The 19,125-nt window shown below is 36.3% G+C and overlaps 1 protein-coding gene across 8 annotated transcripts in view; it reads right to left on the bottom strand.

The window, feature by feature from the left end:
• CPEB3 (cytoplasmic polyadenylation element binding protein 3) overlaps window positions 1-19,125 on the bottom strand; it is an 85,093-nt gene that overhangs the window by 61,638 nt on the left and 4,330 nt on the right. For 5 of the 8 annotated variants that reach the window (XM_029958613.1, XM_029958616.1, XM_029958614.1 and 2 more), the window contains exon 2: window positions 14,055-14,965. In XM_029958613.1, coding sequence (XP_029814473.1) covers window positions 14,055-14,965 — 911 coding nt within the window. Of the gene's footprint in view, window positions 1-14,054; window positions 14,968-15,192; window positions 15,309-17,463; window positions 17,591-19,125 lie in introns of those variants that run through there. The other 3 variants (XM_018069190.2, XM_018069189.2, XM_029958615.1) reach the window with 3 other exon arrangements.

The following is a 19,125-nucleotide window of genomic DNA, read 5'->3' as shown; positions in this document are numbered from 1 at the left end:
ACATCTATTATTCTTACACTCATTACACTACTGCAGGGAATGATCTGCAGACAGTACAACTGACTGAGCGCTCACTGACAGGATTTATGTTTAGTCATATTTTGTTCAATGTGATGCTTTAGATAAAAATCTGCTCATCAGTCCTGCTGCTGAATGCATCTCAAAAAGCTGATGTACCCACTTTCTATTATAGTTACTAATTCCAGTAACAAATGGTTCTAACACTTGTAAAATATAGGATTAGAGTAGTTACACCCAAGATGACCATCAATTCACAAAAACAAGCAAGTGGAAAAAAAAATTTGTCAGCAGTAGAATTTACAAGGCCATTCATTATACCCTTGAGCTATTAAAATGACATAATTTAACTGGTTCATTGGCCTGCTGTGCAAGAGTTCAGCACTGATAAGTCACCTTTGGGCTTCTACCACTCTGTTCAGTAGAATGTGCCCCATAGCCTCTGCCCCATAGCAAGGAAAAAGTAACATTGACCTAAGAACTCCTTGCCAGATAAATCAACACATGTTAAGTGCAAATCTCAGATCACAAGATGAAAACAAAGATGCCAAGGAGAAAGAAGTACTGGAAGTGCTACAGTGTGAAAGGATCTGAATGGTCACACTTGGCAGTCTCGGCCACATAATGTAAAAGACAGTAGACATTGTATAAGGAAGCTATTGCCTCAGAAAGATTTACAGTCTGTCTTATGGTATGAGAGCATAATGAGACAAAATGGGAGATAGAAAAGAATACAAGTAATCACTGTCAAACAGATTTCTGAGCACCACTGTCCAGTAGCTTCATTGATTATGGTCACCACAGCAAAGGAGACTCAAGGATTTCTCTGAAATAGAAACAGTGGTTTTATCTACAGTTACTGATCATCAGTGACAAAGGATATATTGGTAAGGTTAAAAAAAAAAAGTGTCACTGAAATGTTTAAGCCTGATGACAAATAAAATATTGTCTCTCACCCAAACACTTTACACTTCTAAGGAAAATGTGACTAAAATAATATCTCACTGGCACATTTCAAGTCAGGCTTCTGTTCCATTTCCATTGTGCTTAGAAAATACCACCTCCTGAACAAAAATCTTGTAGGTGTCAGAACTCCAGACAGCAATTTCAACAAAACAGAGGTAACACACTTCATCTTTTCACACAGGACAAGATCATCCTACAGGTTTGGAGAACTACCCTTAGAGAAGACAGTCATTTTCCATCTCAGTGCAAATATAGGCCTTCACTTCTAAAAGAAAATCAATAAAATTTTAAGAATAGTGGGGACAGTTGTTCAGTAAGGGCTGAGAGGAAACTACAGTCACCTACCAATATTTATGCACAGGCCTAAACCAGGCCAGAAACCCTCACAATGTTCCAGTTCCCAGAAAAGACAAGGAGGTGACCTTTCCAGCATGATGCCACTTTGCATTCAGTGGGATTTAAAGAAAATGTTTAATCTATTAGTTGCAATATACTTTTAATTACTAAAATTACTCATGTGAGTTTATCCAAGTCCTAACTTTATATTATTAGAGCATGATCAATATGCATGGCAAATTGTGGCATGCAAAAATCCATTCAGTCACTTTCTTCTTGAGAAGAGTCAGGCAGCAAATGTTCTTCATCCTGGGACTTTATCAAGGACATAATCTATGACAGAATCTCAAACTGTCTCAGCCACCTTCTCGTAAGGGAAACAGAACTACGAGCTCTCTCAAGCTGGACACCTATTTCTAAATATGAGTTGAGGACTCCTGTGTAGCTACTGAGATATAAGACAAACCTTTTCCTAAAGGATCATTATATTAGAAATTTTAATTTAAGAATATTTGCTATCATGTACTTGATCATCTGCAAAATTATCTAAGGTTGCATATATACAACTGAACAGGCAGGAAACAGCAGACAGCAGCAATCCAAAGACCACTCATAGCATCAAGCCCCACTCAGAGGAAGGAAAAGCAGAAGTGGAACAAAAAAAATCCCAGTCCAAAATAACATTTTCATTAGAAGCAACTCTTCAAATAAATTATACACAAGCAATTCCATTTCAGATTAAATTTTGTAAACAAAAGAATTTTTTCAGTTTCAAGTACTGAATCATCACAGATATGAAAAAAAATCCGTTTAATAACAAATTCAAAATTAATGTATTAAATATATTACTTCATATGATAAATATATTAAAATAGTAACTGAATCACACTATGTATACTTGTATCTTTGATTGCCTAAGGAGCATAAAGGCATCCAGGACAAGAGGACAAGAATAACTGTATCATGTACAAGGGGCCTGAATACTTATGTTACACTTCTTTAAAATAACAAGAATTGATACTTCTTCCTCTTAGATGAGAAGAAACCATGAGCAGTTTTGTGTTGTCAGGTGTTATGCATTCAAATTACTGCTGCTGCACATTTAGATTTAATTAAAATAATTCAGAAATCACTTACAAGACATACAAGTATGCAATTAACCAAAAGGAAACCTTCTTTATGCAGAAATTGAAAAGGATATTCATAGGAGCAAGGAAAATGCTTTCCTTTTACATTGTAAGGGCTAAACTGATTAGTACATGGCAAATTTAGTAAAGATTGCTCCAGACAGGAAAAATGTCTTGAGATAAAAGCCTGCCTGATTTGCAACTGAATTCTCCTTTTTTGTACAAGGTAATAAAGACTGACAGGTGCCTTAAGAAATGTTGCTAGGAGGAAAGAACCAGGATGCTCAGCCACTTACATACATTCAGGGAAACTGTAAGAAGGTCAGCATGAATACCTTGGACAACAAATTTCCAGAAAAAAGTCAAGCAAGATTGATAAAAAAATTAAAACACACCAGAAGTCAGGAGCAAATAATGAAGCCTCCCTCACATTCACAAGGGATAATCAGGTAAACAAGGGGAAACAGAAAATACAGGTAAATAGTAAGAGACAAAGCAATATCATCTATCCAATTCAATAATAGATGAGGTGCATGGGAACACCCTAAACAAAAGGAGCCAGAGTCAGTAAAGCACAGTTAGTGGAACCACTAAAGCTAGTCCAAGTAAGGATGTCAGCACTGTATATATCTAACCAGCAAAATAAAAATTAAAGAACTGCAATAACTGAAGCAGAATATGAAACGTAGATGACAAACACTGTTTCTAGTTTTTAAGACTAAAATTCATGGATTTCTTAAGAAATACAATGCAGAAATAATACAGCATTATAAGTTACTGAAGCAGTACCCTGGAAATATGATCTCTGGTTCTTGAAAGACTATAATACGGCTGATCTAACAAGGATTTCAGCACAGTGTTTCATATGGTGCTACAGGCAAAGTAACCATGTAAACAAGAAAAAAAAAAGGTAATTAGTGCAATTGAGGTAAGGAAAAAAAATGGCAAAATGAGAAAGAACTGCTAGAGCTAAACAGAATCTGCTAAAGAAAAGTGAATAATAGAGTTTCTTAAGGGCAAATCATGAGACCAGTTTTATCACTACTGTTGGTTAATAAAGTAGAAACACAATAATAATAATTACAAGATAACATCAACACAGAGGAGATCAGCTCATCATGCAGAAAGAACTGAAGAACCGCAGCAAAGCAGGCTGATATTTAATAGCACTAACCTACAAGGTCATGACCTCAAGGACTCAATTTTCTCTATAAACTGGGACCTCATCAACCAGAAAGAATAACATGGAAAGGAAAAATACCAGTGTTTATTAGTTAATTTCTGTACAGTTATAAACTACAAATATAAGTATTAAGTGTGAAAGGGTAAACAAAATTGCAGGTTGTGTGAAAACTATACATCTAGTACAGTTATCTTTTGCATCTATGCACACATACTTCATTAAAAAAGCTATTTTTTACTGTATTTGTTCTTTTAAATTAATTCCCCTTTCTCTGTATGTCCACTAGAGCCAAGGACTGAGTTACATTTTGAAACATTCACCAGTTCAAGTTTATATTCAAACAAGACTACTATGCAAGTGAAATAGCAAGAAAACTTTCCAGTTTCTCTAGAAAGTGAAGCCTTCCAAAAAAACTGCACAATGTACTACAATCCATTTTCAAGTAGTTTTAAATGGCACACACAACAATTACTTTTCCCTTGCCTGACAAGAAAAAATTGTTATAGAAGTAGTCTACTATTTCTACTTTATGAAGCCATGTCAGAAGAATATGTTCCTCTTTAGACAAGGGAGGTAAGACTGTCTGCAGAAACTTGCATCACTTATAAAACACTTATAAAACCTGCTGACAACTATGGGTGATTTTTTTACTGAGATGTCACAAGAACAGCTTCACTTATTAGCAGCCAAAGTAGCAGGAGCCACCAACCTGAGGACCTTTACCACTAAATGTTGAACCCAGTCCAAACTACAAGATTCTATTTGCAGAAATTTTCCTCCACAGAAAGCGAATGAGTGTAGTGTCGTCTTGGATTGCCATATTTGAAAATGCCAGAGCTTCCCTTTCATTCTATATTATAAAAGTCCTACTTTTCCTTGTTCCTGACTTTTGTTTCCTCCACTCTCTTGTTCTGCCTTACTCTTCCTGCTGCACAGTCAGCAGCTACTTTGGCCATTGTGAGTTTTAAGAAAAGCCCTTTCAGTTACTGTGAGAGGTTTCACTGTTTTCAATTTCTTTTTTTTCAATTGTCACAGGAAGAAACAATATGATCCTGGAAAGAATACATGAACAAGAGAATTATTTAGTGAGATGAAATAATTAGGTCAGACTGTTATGGGCATCATGACTTAAAACTAAAAGGTATCTTTATAAGTAATTTAAAGAAAATTTCAAACTTACAAAATGTGCTAAATACATTTTACACATGTGGTTATGACAATCTTGATGCTTACTAAGCACATCAATAGATGATATTAGATTTGGTTATAAGCCATCTGTTAACATGTTGGACCCTAACAATCAGTTAATACATTAATCACTTAATTAACCCTTTACAAATGTACAATTACTGTAAAGGTCATGTAGTAAATGGGAGTAACACCAGCTACCTACATGTTAATTCATTAATGCTTTTAACATATCTCTTTCATGAAGCAAAATACTTCAAGCAGAATGAAGCAGCAACTTCCAACAAGGAATTACAAATTTTCATTTAATCCAAAACAATATTTAACCATTAAAGTGTTTTAAAACAAAACTATTTTTTGCAATTCCCTAATAAGTCTTATTTGCAAAAAAGAGTCTTTACCACTCTGAGAATAAAACTAAGAGAGCTTTGGTGGGTGATTTTGTTTTGAAGAGCCATTCTTAAAGATAGAAGACATTTATTCAAAAACACAATACACTACAGATAACATATATATCTATATATATATGCCTATATATGACTTTCAAAAGTTGCCTGACATTTCTCATTAAAAGATCAGCTTTAACTTGCTTACAGTGTTGCCAAAAATAACTTCCTAGGATGACACTTTTTAAGATGAGCACCTTTGCAATAATTCTTCCATGTAGGAAAGATGAATTTCACTGGAACATCCACTTATGAGTATGACATAAAATAAAATCATATCTATAAAATGACCATGTTAAAGACATAATTCTTTCCTCATTTACGTCATAAATGTTTTTCTGTCAATCTGTGTGAAGATCCATCCTAAGTCACACATTCCAGAAGCCCAGTGTGGGGATGAGGAAAGAAAATCAGGCGTGTTCAGACTAAATTATCACTTGGTAAAAATTTTTAAATTTCCAGAATTTAGAACTTCCAGCCAGTACTTCTGAAAATTCCATTCTCCCTGAATTTAAACCTGCTTAAAACCCCTCACACTATTAAGTTTGCACTGGAGTAATTCCCGCAGAGTAAGAGAACATTATTCACCTTATGCCTACAGGGATTTATTGGGCCTGCCCCTGTAACTTGAAGCTTGACATGGAAAGCAGAATAGGGAAGGTCAACTCATAGGAGAAGGCTCAGTTAAAAAAGGGATCAAAAACCAGGAAGAAGTAGAAGGGATGTCTGAAAGCAGTGGAGTTCAAGGTGGATAAAACGAAGAAAAGGGGCCATGCCCACAAATCCACACTTTGCCCAAAACTGAAACCCACTGACAGTTTCTGCTCTGTGTACACATAGCTTTCATTTACTTTGTTAAACAAGAACAATCTGTAGAGTTGATCAAAAGACTCTAACTTGGCTGATGAATCATGTGAAGGTCATCATCCTAACATGCAACAGAATCTGTGGTTTTGTTGAAGTATTTCATTTAAACTCTAGGAATTTAAAAGAAAACTACAATCCTTGCAAATTTTGCAAAGCCATTCAGAAAAAAGAATCGGGAAGCAAAAGAGTAAGACTTCTCAGCATTTGGAAGATGTGCAGAGAATAACATAGACAGTTGAAGGAAAAGTGGGTATCAATCAAGTAAATTAAATATTTTGCTTCTTTTATCCTCCCTGTTGGAAAGTTCTTAATTCCTGAGTAATTGGCATGTAACATAACCTAAAATTTTTGACAAGTGATAATTTGTTGTCTTCATTTTTTGATGCCTGAGATTCTCACAAACATCAAACTTAGATTTCAGTAGATGTTCTGTTTTCAAAGACCTATGTAAGACCTATATGCCAAATATTTCAGAAAAACCTACAACTTTTCAGTCTTCTCAGATTGAGCACTGAGAAGAAAATGAATTCCCCAAACTCTGTGCCTCTTATTTACATCTCTAGAATGGCAATCACATTCTCTTAACACTGTTGTGACAAAGCAGATCAGTATCTATCCTGATTGGTACAGTGTTTCTCTCCTATAAGATCTTAGAAAACTTGACAATTTTATCTCTGCAATGAGCTTGAGAAGCATGCAATAAAGGGATAAAGCCACATTAAGCAATGAGGAAAAGGAAGGCATCATTTAGTTGTGTTTTTCATATGCTACTGGTAACCTGTAGGAAAAGACAGAATCATATAACTGAAATTTATGAAAATGAAAATTTTGACAAAGTCTGAACATACACAAGCAAAGTTTCTGTGACATTTCACAACTTGCATTTTTAAAATTCTAAAATTTACAAGTAATAATAAAAAGATTACACAAATGAAAGTCTAACTTTATGAACAAAAATTGTGCATTCAGTTAACTACTGAGGCACCTGCTTACTACTGGTATGTACTATATTCTAACAATTGCTTAAAAGCAATCTTCTTGCACTTCTCAAATTTCTACTAAATGAAATATGGAAAAATTAAATAAAGAAGAAATAATTAAATGAAACATGGCAATGGCACCCTAAATTTAGGTACGGAATGTATAAAACATCATATAGCCTAAAAACCGACAAGCCTAAACATGTTCTGACATACTTGTTAGAAAAAATGAGAATGGAAAACTATTACACTTCAAGTTTCATAGTCATTAAAAAAAAGATTTAGTTTAGTATGAAAAAGAGGCAAATGATCTCAATAACAGCAAAACCTACTCTGTCAATGCCATCCTAAAGTAAAACACAGCTAATGAAAATTAATTTCAATTGTATTTGGGAGAAAATGAACTAGTTATACATACACAGATCTAGATTACAGATGTACATACATAAATATTTTGCATATATTTATACACAAAATGCTAATATTACTAGGAATGGAAAATTTGCCTAAAGTTTTGAAATATACATCGCTTATTTCTCTCACACTACATGTTCCACTTACTCTTGTTGCTGGCTAGAGGGAAAAAAATATCTCTGAACACATGTGGACATTTCGGAAGTTTCCTTCTCGAAGGGAAATTATGAGCCTACACAGCACCAGGAAGAGTTCAAAGGGAAATTTAGCTGTCCTTCCACTGAGCAAACAGTAATTAGAAATATCTGTTTCCTGCCCTTTCTGAAATTTTAGTTCCACCATACAGAACAGGTAGATGAGATAAGAAATGGTAAGAACTACTCCAAAACTATGCACCTAACTGGGCTTGGATTAAGTTAGAAGGGCATAACAGTCTGATTACCCCTGAGAGAAGCCAGTAACTTCCACCTAGTTCTATTGTTTCTCCCATCTCAAGATCGTACAGAATTTCTTTATCTAGCTTTTGATATCTTCTGAAGACATGGAATACAAGGAAAAAAATCCACTATCATGCCTAAGGAATATGCTGTTCCATTTTCAGCTGCTAACTGCAACCACCAATTATACATGAAAAGCTTTCAATCTTGATTTCAGGGAGTTGAGAAGACAGAGTGGGGAGAAATAGGGAAAAGGAAGCGAAAAGAGATACTTTTTCTACCCTAAGTTTTCTAACTGCCATTATGCTAAAGGTCTTGAACAGATCCTTTTCCTTAAATAACATATCACATGTTACTATGATAAAAGTGAAATCCAAATCAAAGCAGCATGCTTATTTTGGAAAAAACTGTGAAGTTCGTAAATGGCCTTTATTTCCTGGGGGAGTTCATGCCACAATTTGGAAGAAATCTTGATTAAATTTCTAGGACAAGCATCTTTTATTTATGAATAGTATTTTCAAACTTATAACACTATCTCAAGTGATCAGAAGGAAAAAGGAACAAAAAAAAATCATAAAGACCAGAAAACCTTAGAGCATCTCTCAAATGTCATCACTGGATAGTTTTGGTAAATATTTTTCTATACAGCCTAATTTAAAATTTCTAGAAAGTGGTCTACCCTGACCAAGCCAAACTCAGATGTGTACAGTTTAAGATCACTTTAAACTAAACAGTGCCATGTTTTAGTTTCCCTTTAGTATACTTATGCCAGGAATCACTCATGAGTGACCTTAATGAAAGAAGAGTTATTTTACCAACTGCTAAGAGATAGAAATGTTCATCATCCACTCGGCAAACTAATTTTTTTCCTTGAAAGCCACCTGGAACTTGAAAATACTACTTTTCCAGGTCTCCCTTCCTCTTACAGTCAGTTCACAAGAGCAGTCTAGGCAAAAAGATAAAAACTGGGAAAGATGATCCAAGAAGGGAAATAACAAAATGAACTGCCCTGCCCTTCACCTTCCCTTCTACCTTTCCTCTGAAAGAAAAGGCAGATAGACCTTTATCAAATCTGCAGGAAAAAATTATTGATTAATTGTTCTGTATTAACATCTTTAATGTTTTTAAGGAAGTGTTACCTATATATGGAATTGATCAGAATATCAGCTGCATACTGAACTCAGACCTTTGCTCTACCTTCACTAACTTTAACAGCATAACTACGATTCAATTGGTTACTTAAAACTAATCAATAAGTAAATAGTGATCAAATCATCATACTTTAAATGTAAACTAGGCATGTACTTTTTCTTCTGTACTGTTACCATACTTCAGTTAATTTGAAAACACAGACATTTAGAATTAAACCAAATTTAAAAACAAATAAGAAACTGTAAAATACTTCACAACTGATAATGCTAGAATGTCATATATTACTTGTAGTTACACTGAAAGACTACTGAGAAACCATGACATGCACTCTTACATTTTAATATTCAGAATCTGGCTACTTACTGTGCTAGTTAATACTACCAACAGAAGCATGTAAGAAAGGAGGTGGAGGAAAAAAAAAAAAGCAGACCTATGCAATGCTCTCCTTTTTTTTCTTTTTGTCCATAAAGTTGAAGGCTGATACTTGTGTGTCATCATGTAAGAAAAATTAAGATTGGACTACATGTTAAGAAATAGATTTTAAGATACCAGTAACATTACTAAGTGTGGTTACCTACTAAACTGTCAAGAAGCCAGAGCCAATGCTAAATTTAGACTAAAGAAATATAGACTAAAGAAATACAGTGTTTTAAAAATCAATCTTCAAATAGACTTATTGCATACAACTATTTCTGGTTGAATAAAACCCACTAGATCTAAACAAAGGTTTTAAAACTAAAGTCACCAGAGTGTATTAGTCAGTATAAGTCCTTTACTCATAAACACAAAACTGTATTTGTTACACTGGTGAATGTTCCAATACTTGAACTCAACATATTTATGTATATATACACTTATACACAAACTCACTGCATGTTGGTATTGGCATTTAGGTATGAGATACTGAAGTTATATCTAATTTCTAAATTTAGTTTATAATTTTATTTGGTTAAGAATAATTCCTGTTAAAATCAATGAGGAAAAAAATCCATATCAAAACACCTCCCCAAAGACCTTTCTCAGTCTCCCTGTAAAAGACAGCATGTTAAAACTATCTTTATACACAATAAACACCACCTTATTTATTTCTGCTCGAGAAATATTTATCAGTAAAGCTGCCAAGAATGACTTGATGCATGCCAGAATCTTCAGAGCACCAAATTGCTATGCATTTTGTATTGTTTCTAAAGAACATTACTTGAAAAGCAGCAAAACTTAGCACAATTTCTGGAAATTTGTTACAGTGCTATTATAATTAAAAATCCACAAGGTAGATATCTTTAATTAGAATACTGGTCTTCAAACATTTAATTCCTTCTCTATCTTTTTAACTGTAAAGAGAATTTCTTACTCTTGCTTCCAAGGGTCTATTTCAGGCACTATCAATCCTCCTGGTTAGGAGGCTGTGTCCCAATATCTTCACATGGCCAACAGCTAAAAGAAATACACTATTTACCTGAGAGAAGAGAAGGAAAAGAGAATTGTGGGAGCAACTCAGAAGCACGAGATGACATTAGCTCTCTTCAAGCCCCACCACTCTGCTGTAAAATGGAACTGAACCGTTGCCTGTGTCCCAGGGACAATCAGTTACTGGCAGCCTCAAAAGCCAGAGATGAGAATCACCTGGCACAATGGCACAACACTACTGCTTGCCACATGACAATCACAAGACCTTCACCTGAACTATTCAGAAGACAAAGGATATTCAGAAGAACAAACTGGCCACGATTTTGTATTTCCCATATGGCTTAGTTTCACATATGTTCCCACGATCTCATCTCCAGCTCGTATCTTCTACATTTCACTCCAGACTGATCACTTCTCTTCTGCCTTTCAACCATCAGCTTTGTATCTCCCCAATTTTTTTGTACATTGCAACCAATTTTTCCCAGTAAGTATATGGAAGCAATATACCCTCAAAGCATTTTTAGTTGCCTTTCAACACCAATCACAAAGCAGACACCAGCAAAATTTCTACTGAATATTTAAATATAATAATTATAAAATTCTACCGATATTTTAAATCTTCTGATATGTTCTGCAGCACAGCTCCTTGGGACAGATGCCAATTGGTTCTGACGTACAAGATGTACTTGCAACTGGACTTGTCTATCTCATATTGGCCTTTTTAGCCACCAGTGTGCTTGTAGCAAACGTGGGTAGAGCCCTTCCCAAATCTTCGTTTGTGAAGCCCAGCCATGAACAAGATGCACTAAAGTATTACTCAAATTCAGGGATAAAAGATATCTAGCATATTCCTTTATATACATGTTCTTAAGAGAAACATTTTCAAATCGAACATTTTTTCCTAGAATAAGATATACCAGTAGCTGAGTATCAACTGTCTTCAAGCATTACAGACTCAGAACACAAATCTCGGCTACAGAAGTTTTCTGCTTAAAATTTTTGATAACTGCAAAGACCTGAACTACAAAATAGCTCTCCCTGATGTTATTTCAAACAGTGAACATATTAATAGTTTTCTTTTTACTTAGGAAGCTTAGTAATCTTAACATAAAAGAACAGGTTAACACAAAGAATTTGCTATGTGCAAAAGTGTGTTGCTAGAAAGTTTACTGGAAGGTCTTTCTGAAGTAGTTCAAAATTGTGCATTATGAAGGGTGGCAGATGTACATGGACAAACCTGCCAGAACTACTTGATAGTGCTGACAAGCAGAACTTACTGTGTCAACATATTGCCCAATTTTGGGGCGGGGGGAAGAAGAAGAAAAAAAAGGCAACCAGAACCTTGGCAGCAAATATTAAAAACTCTTAGACTAATTTGAATTTCATTTTTATCGCGTAACTAAACAGTTGCCTCCTATCAATAGTATGGTTTCAAGACATCTTCGGCAATTTGTTAAGTACAGCAGCAATTAACATTAACCCAGATCACAATTTTGTAAGCAAAATTCAGCAGCTTGTATAAAAAAATAGGAAAAAAAATACAAGTTTTCTGACTCCAAAATCAGACTGTTATACCAGGTGGTGCTGAGAGTAGTCTAAGTATTTGCTTTCAGTGGAACCTGAAAACACTAGGTTAAATTCACAGAGGAAAAAAAACAAGTTTTCAAATTTACATATTGCCTAATACGTTAAAATTTTAAAAAACAGAGGAACTTTTCTTTAAAAGCAGTTGTCTACTTTTTTTCTCCTAGTGATGACTAAATATTTGTCAGTTTAAATTGAGACAATTTACAGTCACAATAATAAACTTGTATATTCATTAAAGATGTATCTCAACAATCAAACCACCAAAATAAGACCATTTACTGTTGTTTTCCCTACTAATTCAAATATATCGAAATTTGTCATGTCTTATATGTAGACAATTAAGAATAATTGTAAATCGAAACACATTTCCCACTCCTAAAAAACGACTGGGAGCTATATTCATTAGCTTTTGTGTCACTGTGCTCTGTGCAAAATACTCTTTGAACCAGGCATATTGTGTCTAAAGTATAATCTTTCTCCAGATTTCAGTGCTCCAAAGACATTAACCAGCAGTTCATCAGAAGCCACTCCGCCTTCATTTAGGGTAGCCAATAAAAAATTTGCAACTCTCCCTTTAAACAGAATGAAGCAGCAAAATGAAATTTCAGGGCTGACTATAAGGTGCCCTCTTTGAATGGGACTGGAAAGTACACACGATAACATGTATTTTACTTCGACAGTCTCTAAAAATAATGGGGGTGAGGGTTGTGTGCTTGATTTTCTTTTTTACTGGGTCTCTAATACTGTCAGTATAAATGCTATTCTTACCAAACTTGTAAGTTAAAAATGTTTAAGAGTTCATACTTTGTTGGGAAAACAATTACCTAAAAACAAGAATATGTGAATGGTTTAAATGTATTTCAAAGCAGAAAATTTTGACTTGTCTGACACTAAAACAGCTAACCTAGAAAAAAATTATTCACTTCATCTTATATAGATATAACTGCAAGTGCACGCTCTGCTTTTTTTCAGCCTAAAATGGATTTCACACCATGACAGGTTTCATTCTGCATTAAAATTGCAAATCTTCTATGTGGCCCAGTTTCAGCTGCAATTGATCTGCTTTGTCGTCATAGATTAAAAAAAACAGTGAAGGGCACTGCAGCTTTAAATATTTCAGAGCTATGTAGCTAGTAAATAGACTCCATTGCAATATGGCTCTGAAGGTCGTGTCCTATTGTCTCTTTTCTCTGCAAATATTTTGAACAGCATAAAATGGTTTATTTTATACAATACCTCCCTGCCATTTCTAAATCATGTCAATTGTATTAGGCACTTCCTTACTGGAAAGGACAGATACGCCACTCTTTCCACACACACCCACGCTGCTTCGTATTCAAAACGTCCACTGTGAATATAACAGCAGGGTGTACATATTAGAGGTACACAGCTTTTCATATGGATACCTTATGCAAACAGACTCCCCATTAAATCCCACCACAACATAAGGACGATTAGTTATTTCAGTGGTGATAAAATAATTAACTGGATTTCAGGTCAAGAAGCATCTTTGGTTAAAATTAACAGCCCAGTTAGAAAACTGAAGGCAGCAATTTTAACATTTCCATTTTCTCACATATGGGAGAATATGAAAAAAAATTATAACACAGCACCAGGAAAATGTAGTCTGCCAAATCTGTTTTTCATGAAGGCTACTACCTTTCAGATGATAAAAAAGAGCAAAGAACAACAACATAAAAAAACCCAAAAGCCCTGTCACATTTAACAGTATGTTATAAAAAAATAAGACTATAAATCTTAAGCCCAAATTGGAAATCTCTGTGTATGCAGACCCTAGATTCGACCCCAATTCTTTCATATAAGGTGACTATTTGATGCAAATATGAGTTATGGAGATGCCTCTCAGAACAGAAATGTGAAATACACCCCTGCAAAACAAATTTGTGATAGCTGCCACCATTCAGAAGGTGCACGGAGTCATTTACCTGAAAAGGCAACAGATTGTTGCCATTGTCCGTCCTGAACGCGTTGTCTTCCATCCAGGATTTGGGGGTTAAGGGTGCAGCCCGTGGGAACTTCGGAGGGGCAATGACATTGCTGGAGAACGGTTTTTTAAGGGGTGAAATGGGATTGAGGGGGGAGGGTACACCGACCCCCACTCCCACGCCGACCCCCACTCCAACTGCCCTTCGAGGGTCCCTACCAGCCTGCAGCCCACCCCAAGGGTTGGAAGGTGTACTCCAAGCCGCATTTTGATGGTTATTCCAGCTGGAGGAGGAAGAAGAAGAGGCAGAGGAGGAAGATGGTTTGCTGGTCATGATGGGCTGATGGCTGTAAGCAGCATTTCTCTGGGCAAAAGGTGCCTGATTAGGGCTTACAGGTGACCTCCGCTGCTGCTGCTGCTGCTGGGCTTGCTGCTGCTGCTGCTGATGTTGGTGGTGTTGAGTCTGAGCTAGGCCAATCTGAGGTGAGAAAGTGCCACCAAATACAGGGTTGACATGGTGTGGAAAATTCTGGAAAAGCATTGTCCCATTGACTGGAGTAATCCCCTGGAAAAAGCTATCATCCACCGTGTTTGTGGTCCCTGTAGACCAGGTGCTGCCAAAGGAGGGAGACAAGGAGGTGCCGGCTGCAGGTTCTTGTTGAGGCTGGTGAAAGCTCAAGCCAGGCAAAATGGGAGACTCCATCTGCATCTTCTCCTTGCTATTTTGGGAAGGAGCCGATGTGCCGATACTAGTCACTGAACTGTTGTCTTCTGGTTTGGGTGTCTCCGACGAGATGGGTGTAGAGGGGGCTTCTGCTGAGTTTGGATCTTGCTGTTGCTGCTGCTGCCGCTGCTGCTGGGGCTGGGCTTTGCTTTTGTCCATCAGTAAATCATCCTGCATGGTTTGCGCAGCTGAAACAGTAGGGGAAAAAACCACAAAGACAGATTATTAACATTGTCATTCATACCACAAACCAGTCTGTTTTAATCATTTGCCAGCCAAAAATCTCGCCCTATTCCTAGTACTATGCTACAGCAAATTGCAAGGCAAACCCGTAATCTTCCCCCTCCCCCATTTAGGAATATGTAACCTTTGATCGTGCTAGATTGCCTTTAAAAGATTTTTTAAGATGCTTCACCCTTTTTGATGCCTTGTTTCCCTTCAGTCTAAATGAGAGATGTGCTTATAGGGCAGAGATATACAGCAATTTCGCCACGTCTCTTTTCTCTTACACCGGAACTCAGAGCTCTCACCCTGCAATGAGAAACTGATTCTGGTTCCTGTTTTTCCAAGCACCCTCCTCCACCTCCTCCCCCTGGTTATTTGCATACGTCAATAAATACTGCTGCGTCCTTCAGCAAGGTTAAAAAGACACCAGTCTTCGCTCTTCTCCACCCCCTTTTCTATTAGGGGACCTTTAAAGGAGCCGGGTACCGATTTTTCCTAATTAACAAACAAGCTTTCAGTGATTCAGATTTATCAGAGAGAAAGCACACACGACAGCTCGCACTGACACGGGAGAGGTTCTTCGCTGCACAATCGTTTCCTGCCCTTTCCCTGCCGGCTCGGGGCAGGAGGGGCGATGGCCACGCCGGGGGAAGGGAGGGAGCGGGGGGTGGAGACAGTTCACGTACAAAGCCTCCGATGGATGTTTTATTTGCCTTCATGACCTTACGGTCTCTCCGTGTAAAATGCTATTTTACATTAAAGCAGTCGTCTGCTCGCTCTATTTATATATATCTATCTATATATAAATATATATATAAATATAATCATCGGTAATTTGTTCATTAGAAAACCATAAGGTCAAAATGAGCAGATCTTAGAGCTATTACTAGACTATGATGTTTCTGTTGCTTTCAAATGAAAAATAAACCCAGGGAAAATGGAAATACCTAACATATAGACATAGCTGCATGTTAAAAAACATCCTTATATGCACAAGACAAAGACTAGTGATGCAAATTATTTTTTAAATCAATACATAAGGTTAAGCTTTAAAAAGTAAATGTGGAATGGTTGAGTCATAGCTGCTAGAAAAGGTGCTTCATACGAAAAGATGATATAATTTTATTATTGTTTTGAAACACAATAGTACTAATGCAATACAGACATCACTTAACAGCAATTCTATGAAATCACAACAGGAACATCAACATATTGCAGGCTTTTAGTCAACTGAAGAGATCGTTCTAAATCTCAAAAGTATTTTAAATGAGCCCCAAATCACTCAGTTTAATTGAGTGACTATGTCAAAGATGGCCATCGCTGGATACCTAATTGCATTTCTATTGAGTTAATCATATGATAAGAACATGCCTAAGACTGCATTTTTAGGATTGTTATTTTAAGGTAACAAAGTAAAGCCAAATCGATTGACTGTTTAAGAAAGGTGGCAAAGCATGAAATTGTCGACACAGTCCTTCCTGATAGCAGCGGTCTGTGTGTATCTAACATTTTTTGTCTCTTTTTTTCTTTCTTTTAAATCTCCTTGAGCCACACACACACGTTTTAGTTAATATGAATGTCAGGAGAGGTTCCTGCTATCAATTAAGTTACTGCTTACACTCCCCCTTATTTACCAGTTCGATATGTAAACCGAGCAGCAAGGGTTCCTGAACAGACTAGGCAGTGAGACAACATTAAAGCAAGCTCCTAAGAAGGATGGACTAAACTATTGCATCTGTACCAGGCAGCGCTGCTGCTGCTGCTGGGAGTGCAGAAAACCTTGTGAGGCAGTTTAAAGCAATACTGCAGTCAGCCAGAACATACCAAGCTCTGTGTAACTTTCCATTAGCTTCACTTCTACCGAAAATCACTACTGCTCCTAAGGCTACATAAAACTACTCATGGTTCCACATCAGAGAGAGAAAAGGATTATATGTATCCCTCTACCCTGGTTCTGAGCTATCAGTATAAAAATACATTTAGAGATAAAAACATAGCAGATGAAATGTTAAAATTCTGTTGTCAATAAAGGATATTTAAATTAGTTAGTCACCAGGTTATCTATAGTGGCTAGCACAGCAGTTGCTTCAAATATGTACCTTGCCTTAGCTAGCTGGTTTTGAACTTTATCCTAAGGACTGTGATTTGCATTCCCTTTCATATTGCTTCTTAAAGGTAAAAATCACTGTGCAGTTCAACCCTCTCGTCAAGGTCAAGACCTACCTTTAATGAATGAAGCCAGTGTGAATGGAAAAACACTGACAATAAATGACTTTGAAAGACAGGCCAGCCAATGTCTAATGTTGGACTACTACGCAGTACCTCTTGATTATTTGCCGGTGTAAGTATTTTTACAAATTTACAATCCAGTACAGGAAATCTAAATCCCCACAGCAATACCAGATCTGTTTGCATGCAGTAACCCACGCAGTCAACACAGAAATTTTTAAGGAACAGTTACCTTTGGATTTTCTGTATTTAAAGATCAATAAAAGGAGTGTATATTTATTTTCTTCTTTCGGGTTTGCTATATGACAAATAGTCGACCATTCGGGCAAGAGCACTTTGACAACTGGAAGCTCTCAGCGCATGCTCTCCCAAGGAATCATGGGGGTTGAAGTCTTATCTATAGACAGCATTTCACTGCTGCCTATCCTGAAAGGAAAAGAGCTCGAAGGGAAAAAAAAAATGTGCACTCTCCCTCTTTCCAGGGAAAACTGCTGCAATCTGAATCACCACCTCTGAGAAAATATCTGTCATACTGAGCTGAAAATGAAGAACTAAGTAAGAGCTTTAAACAGTTTCATTTATAAGCCCAGATCAATTAGCCACCTATTCAGAACAACTGCTAGACAAATAAATAGTTCTAGTATTTCCAAAATTCCCTTCCAACCTCCTAGTATAAAAAAAATTTATAAGTTCATATCAGCTATAAAATTTAAAGCTATTACAAAAGAGATTGTGTCATGCTCCTTAGCTGAAGAAAATATTAAATAATCACTTAATATAATTTCTCAAAATATTCTGAAACTCAAACACAAGTAGGTCAAGTATGAAAATTTAAAACAAATCAAAATCAGTGCATAGGTGAAAAGTTGTACTATTTGAATAGTTTCCAATTTCCAAGTTATGACTTTTTCATTACTTAGTTGTTGGTACACTGAAAATTCTACCAAGAAAAATAAGCTGCTCAGAAAAAAAGCAAGGTGCAAATTTTACTATTTACCATTTCATCTACACTGTGTACCGTGGTTCCACATTTCAACCACCTCCCTTTCACTACCTACTATCTACATATCTCCAGGCTCTACATAAATATATAGCCTGACAGGAGTTCCTCTCATAAGATATTAATATTGTGATGATTAATGTAGATTGGGTAAAGTTTTCAGAATTTCATTCCTTGGCACTTGTGTTCTGTTTTGCGCTAGCCCATTCTGTATATTTATTCTGGGTAGTTATTCATAATCCTAATTATTCAGAACCAAATACTAATGCTTGTATGAAAATTACTTAGTTGAAATCAGAAGTGTGAAAATAACTGTTTAATAAAAGTGCAGGCTGATTTTCAAAGGATGAAATATGCATAGCTTTGTAGGTGAAAGAGAGAAGACTGAAGCTGAGAAAGAAAAAAATAGGGCAGTTGAAAGTGAGATTTTATAACACGTCTTTGCTTTCTGCAGTCTGTTTATGTTGGACTGTATGGTCTGCCTGCCCTAAATCAATGCTGTAATTAAGAGTTTCTCAACACTTGCTCTAACCTGTTTATACTACTCTGAATCATTAAAGGCAGGAAAACTGCTTTCTTACAGCAATTAAAAAGACTTAATTTCATGAACTATCCCAGCTATCACAGGGCTGGCTCTAGGCATTCTATATCCCCCCTTTACATCCCTATTTACTTCTGGATTATTGCTTTTCAGATGATTTGAGGATTCACGTGGAAGGCACTGATTCTATCAGTTCTTCCCAGGAGACAGCTTCCCTTTGCAGATCAAACATTAAGATAAGGAAAAGCAGTCCAAAACCAAAGAAAATCATGATGCAAATACAGTTTTTGATGGACTAGCCACTAACAGAAAAGCCTTGTTTTTTTGTTTGTTTCTACCGACCAACTCTTTCA

The sequence above is a fragment of the Manacus vitellinus genome, unplaced genomic scaffold (assembly GCF_001715985.3).
Source record: "Manacus vitellinus isolate BGI_N305 unplaced genomic scaffold, ASM171598v3 scaffold_15_pilon, whole genome shotgun sequence".
NCBI classification, from domain to species: domain Eukaryota; kingdom Metazoa; phylum Chordata; class Aves; order Passeriformes; family Pipridae; genus Manacus; species Manacus vitellinus.
Note: the sequence above shows the minus strand (reverse complement) of the source record. Positions and strands in the feature narration are given on the sequence as shown.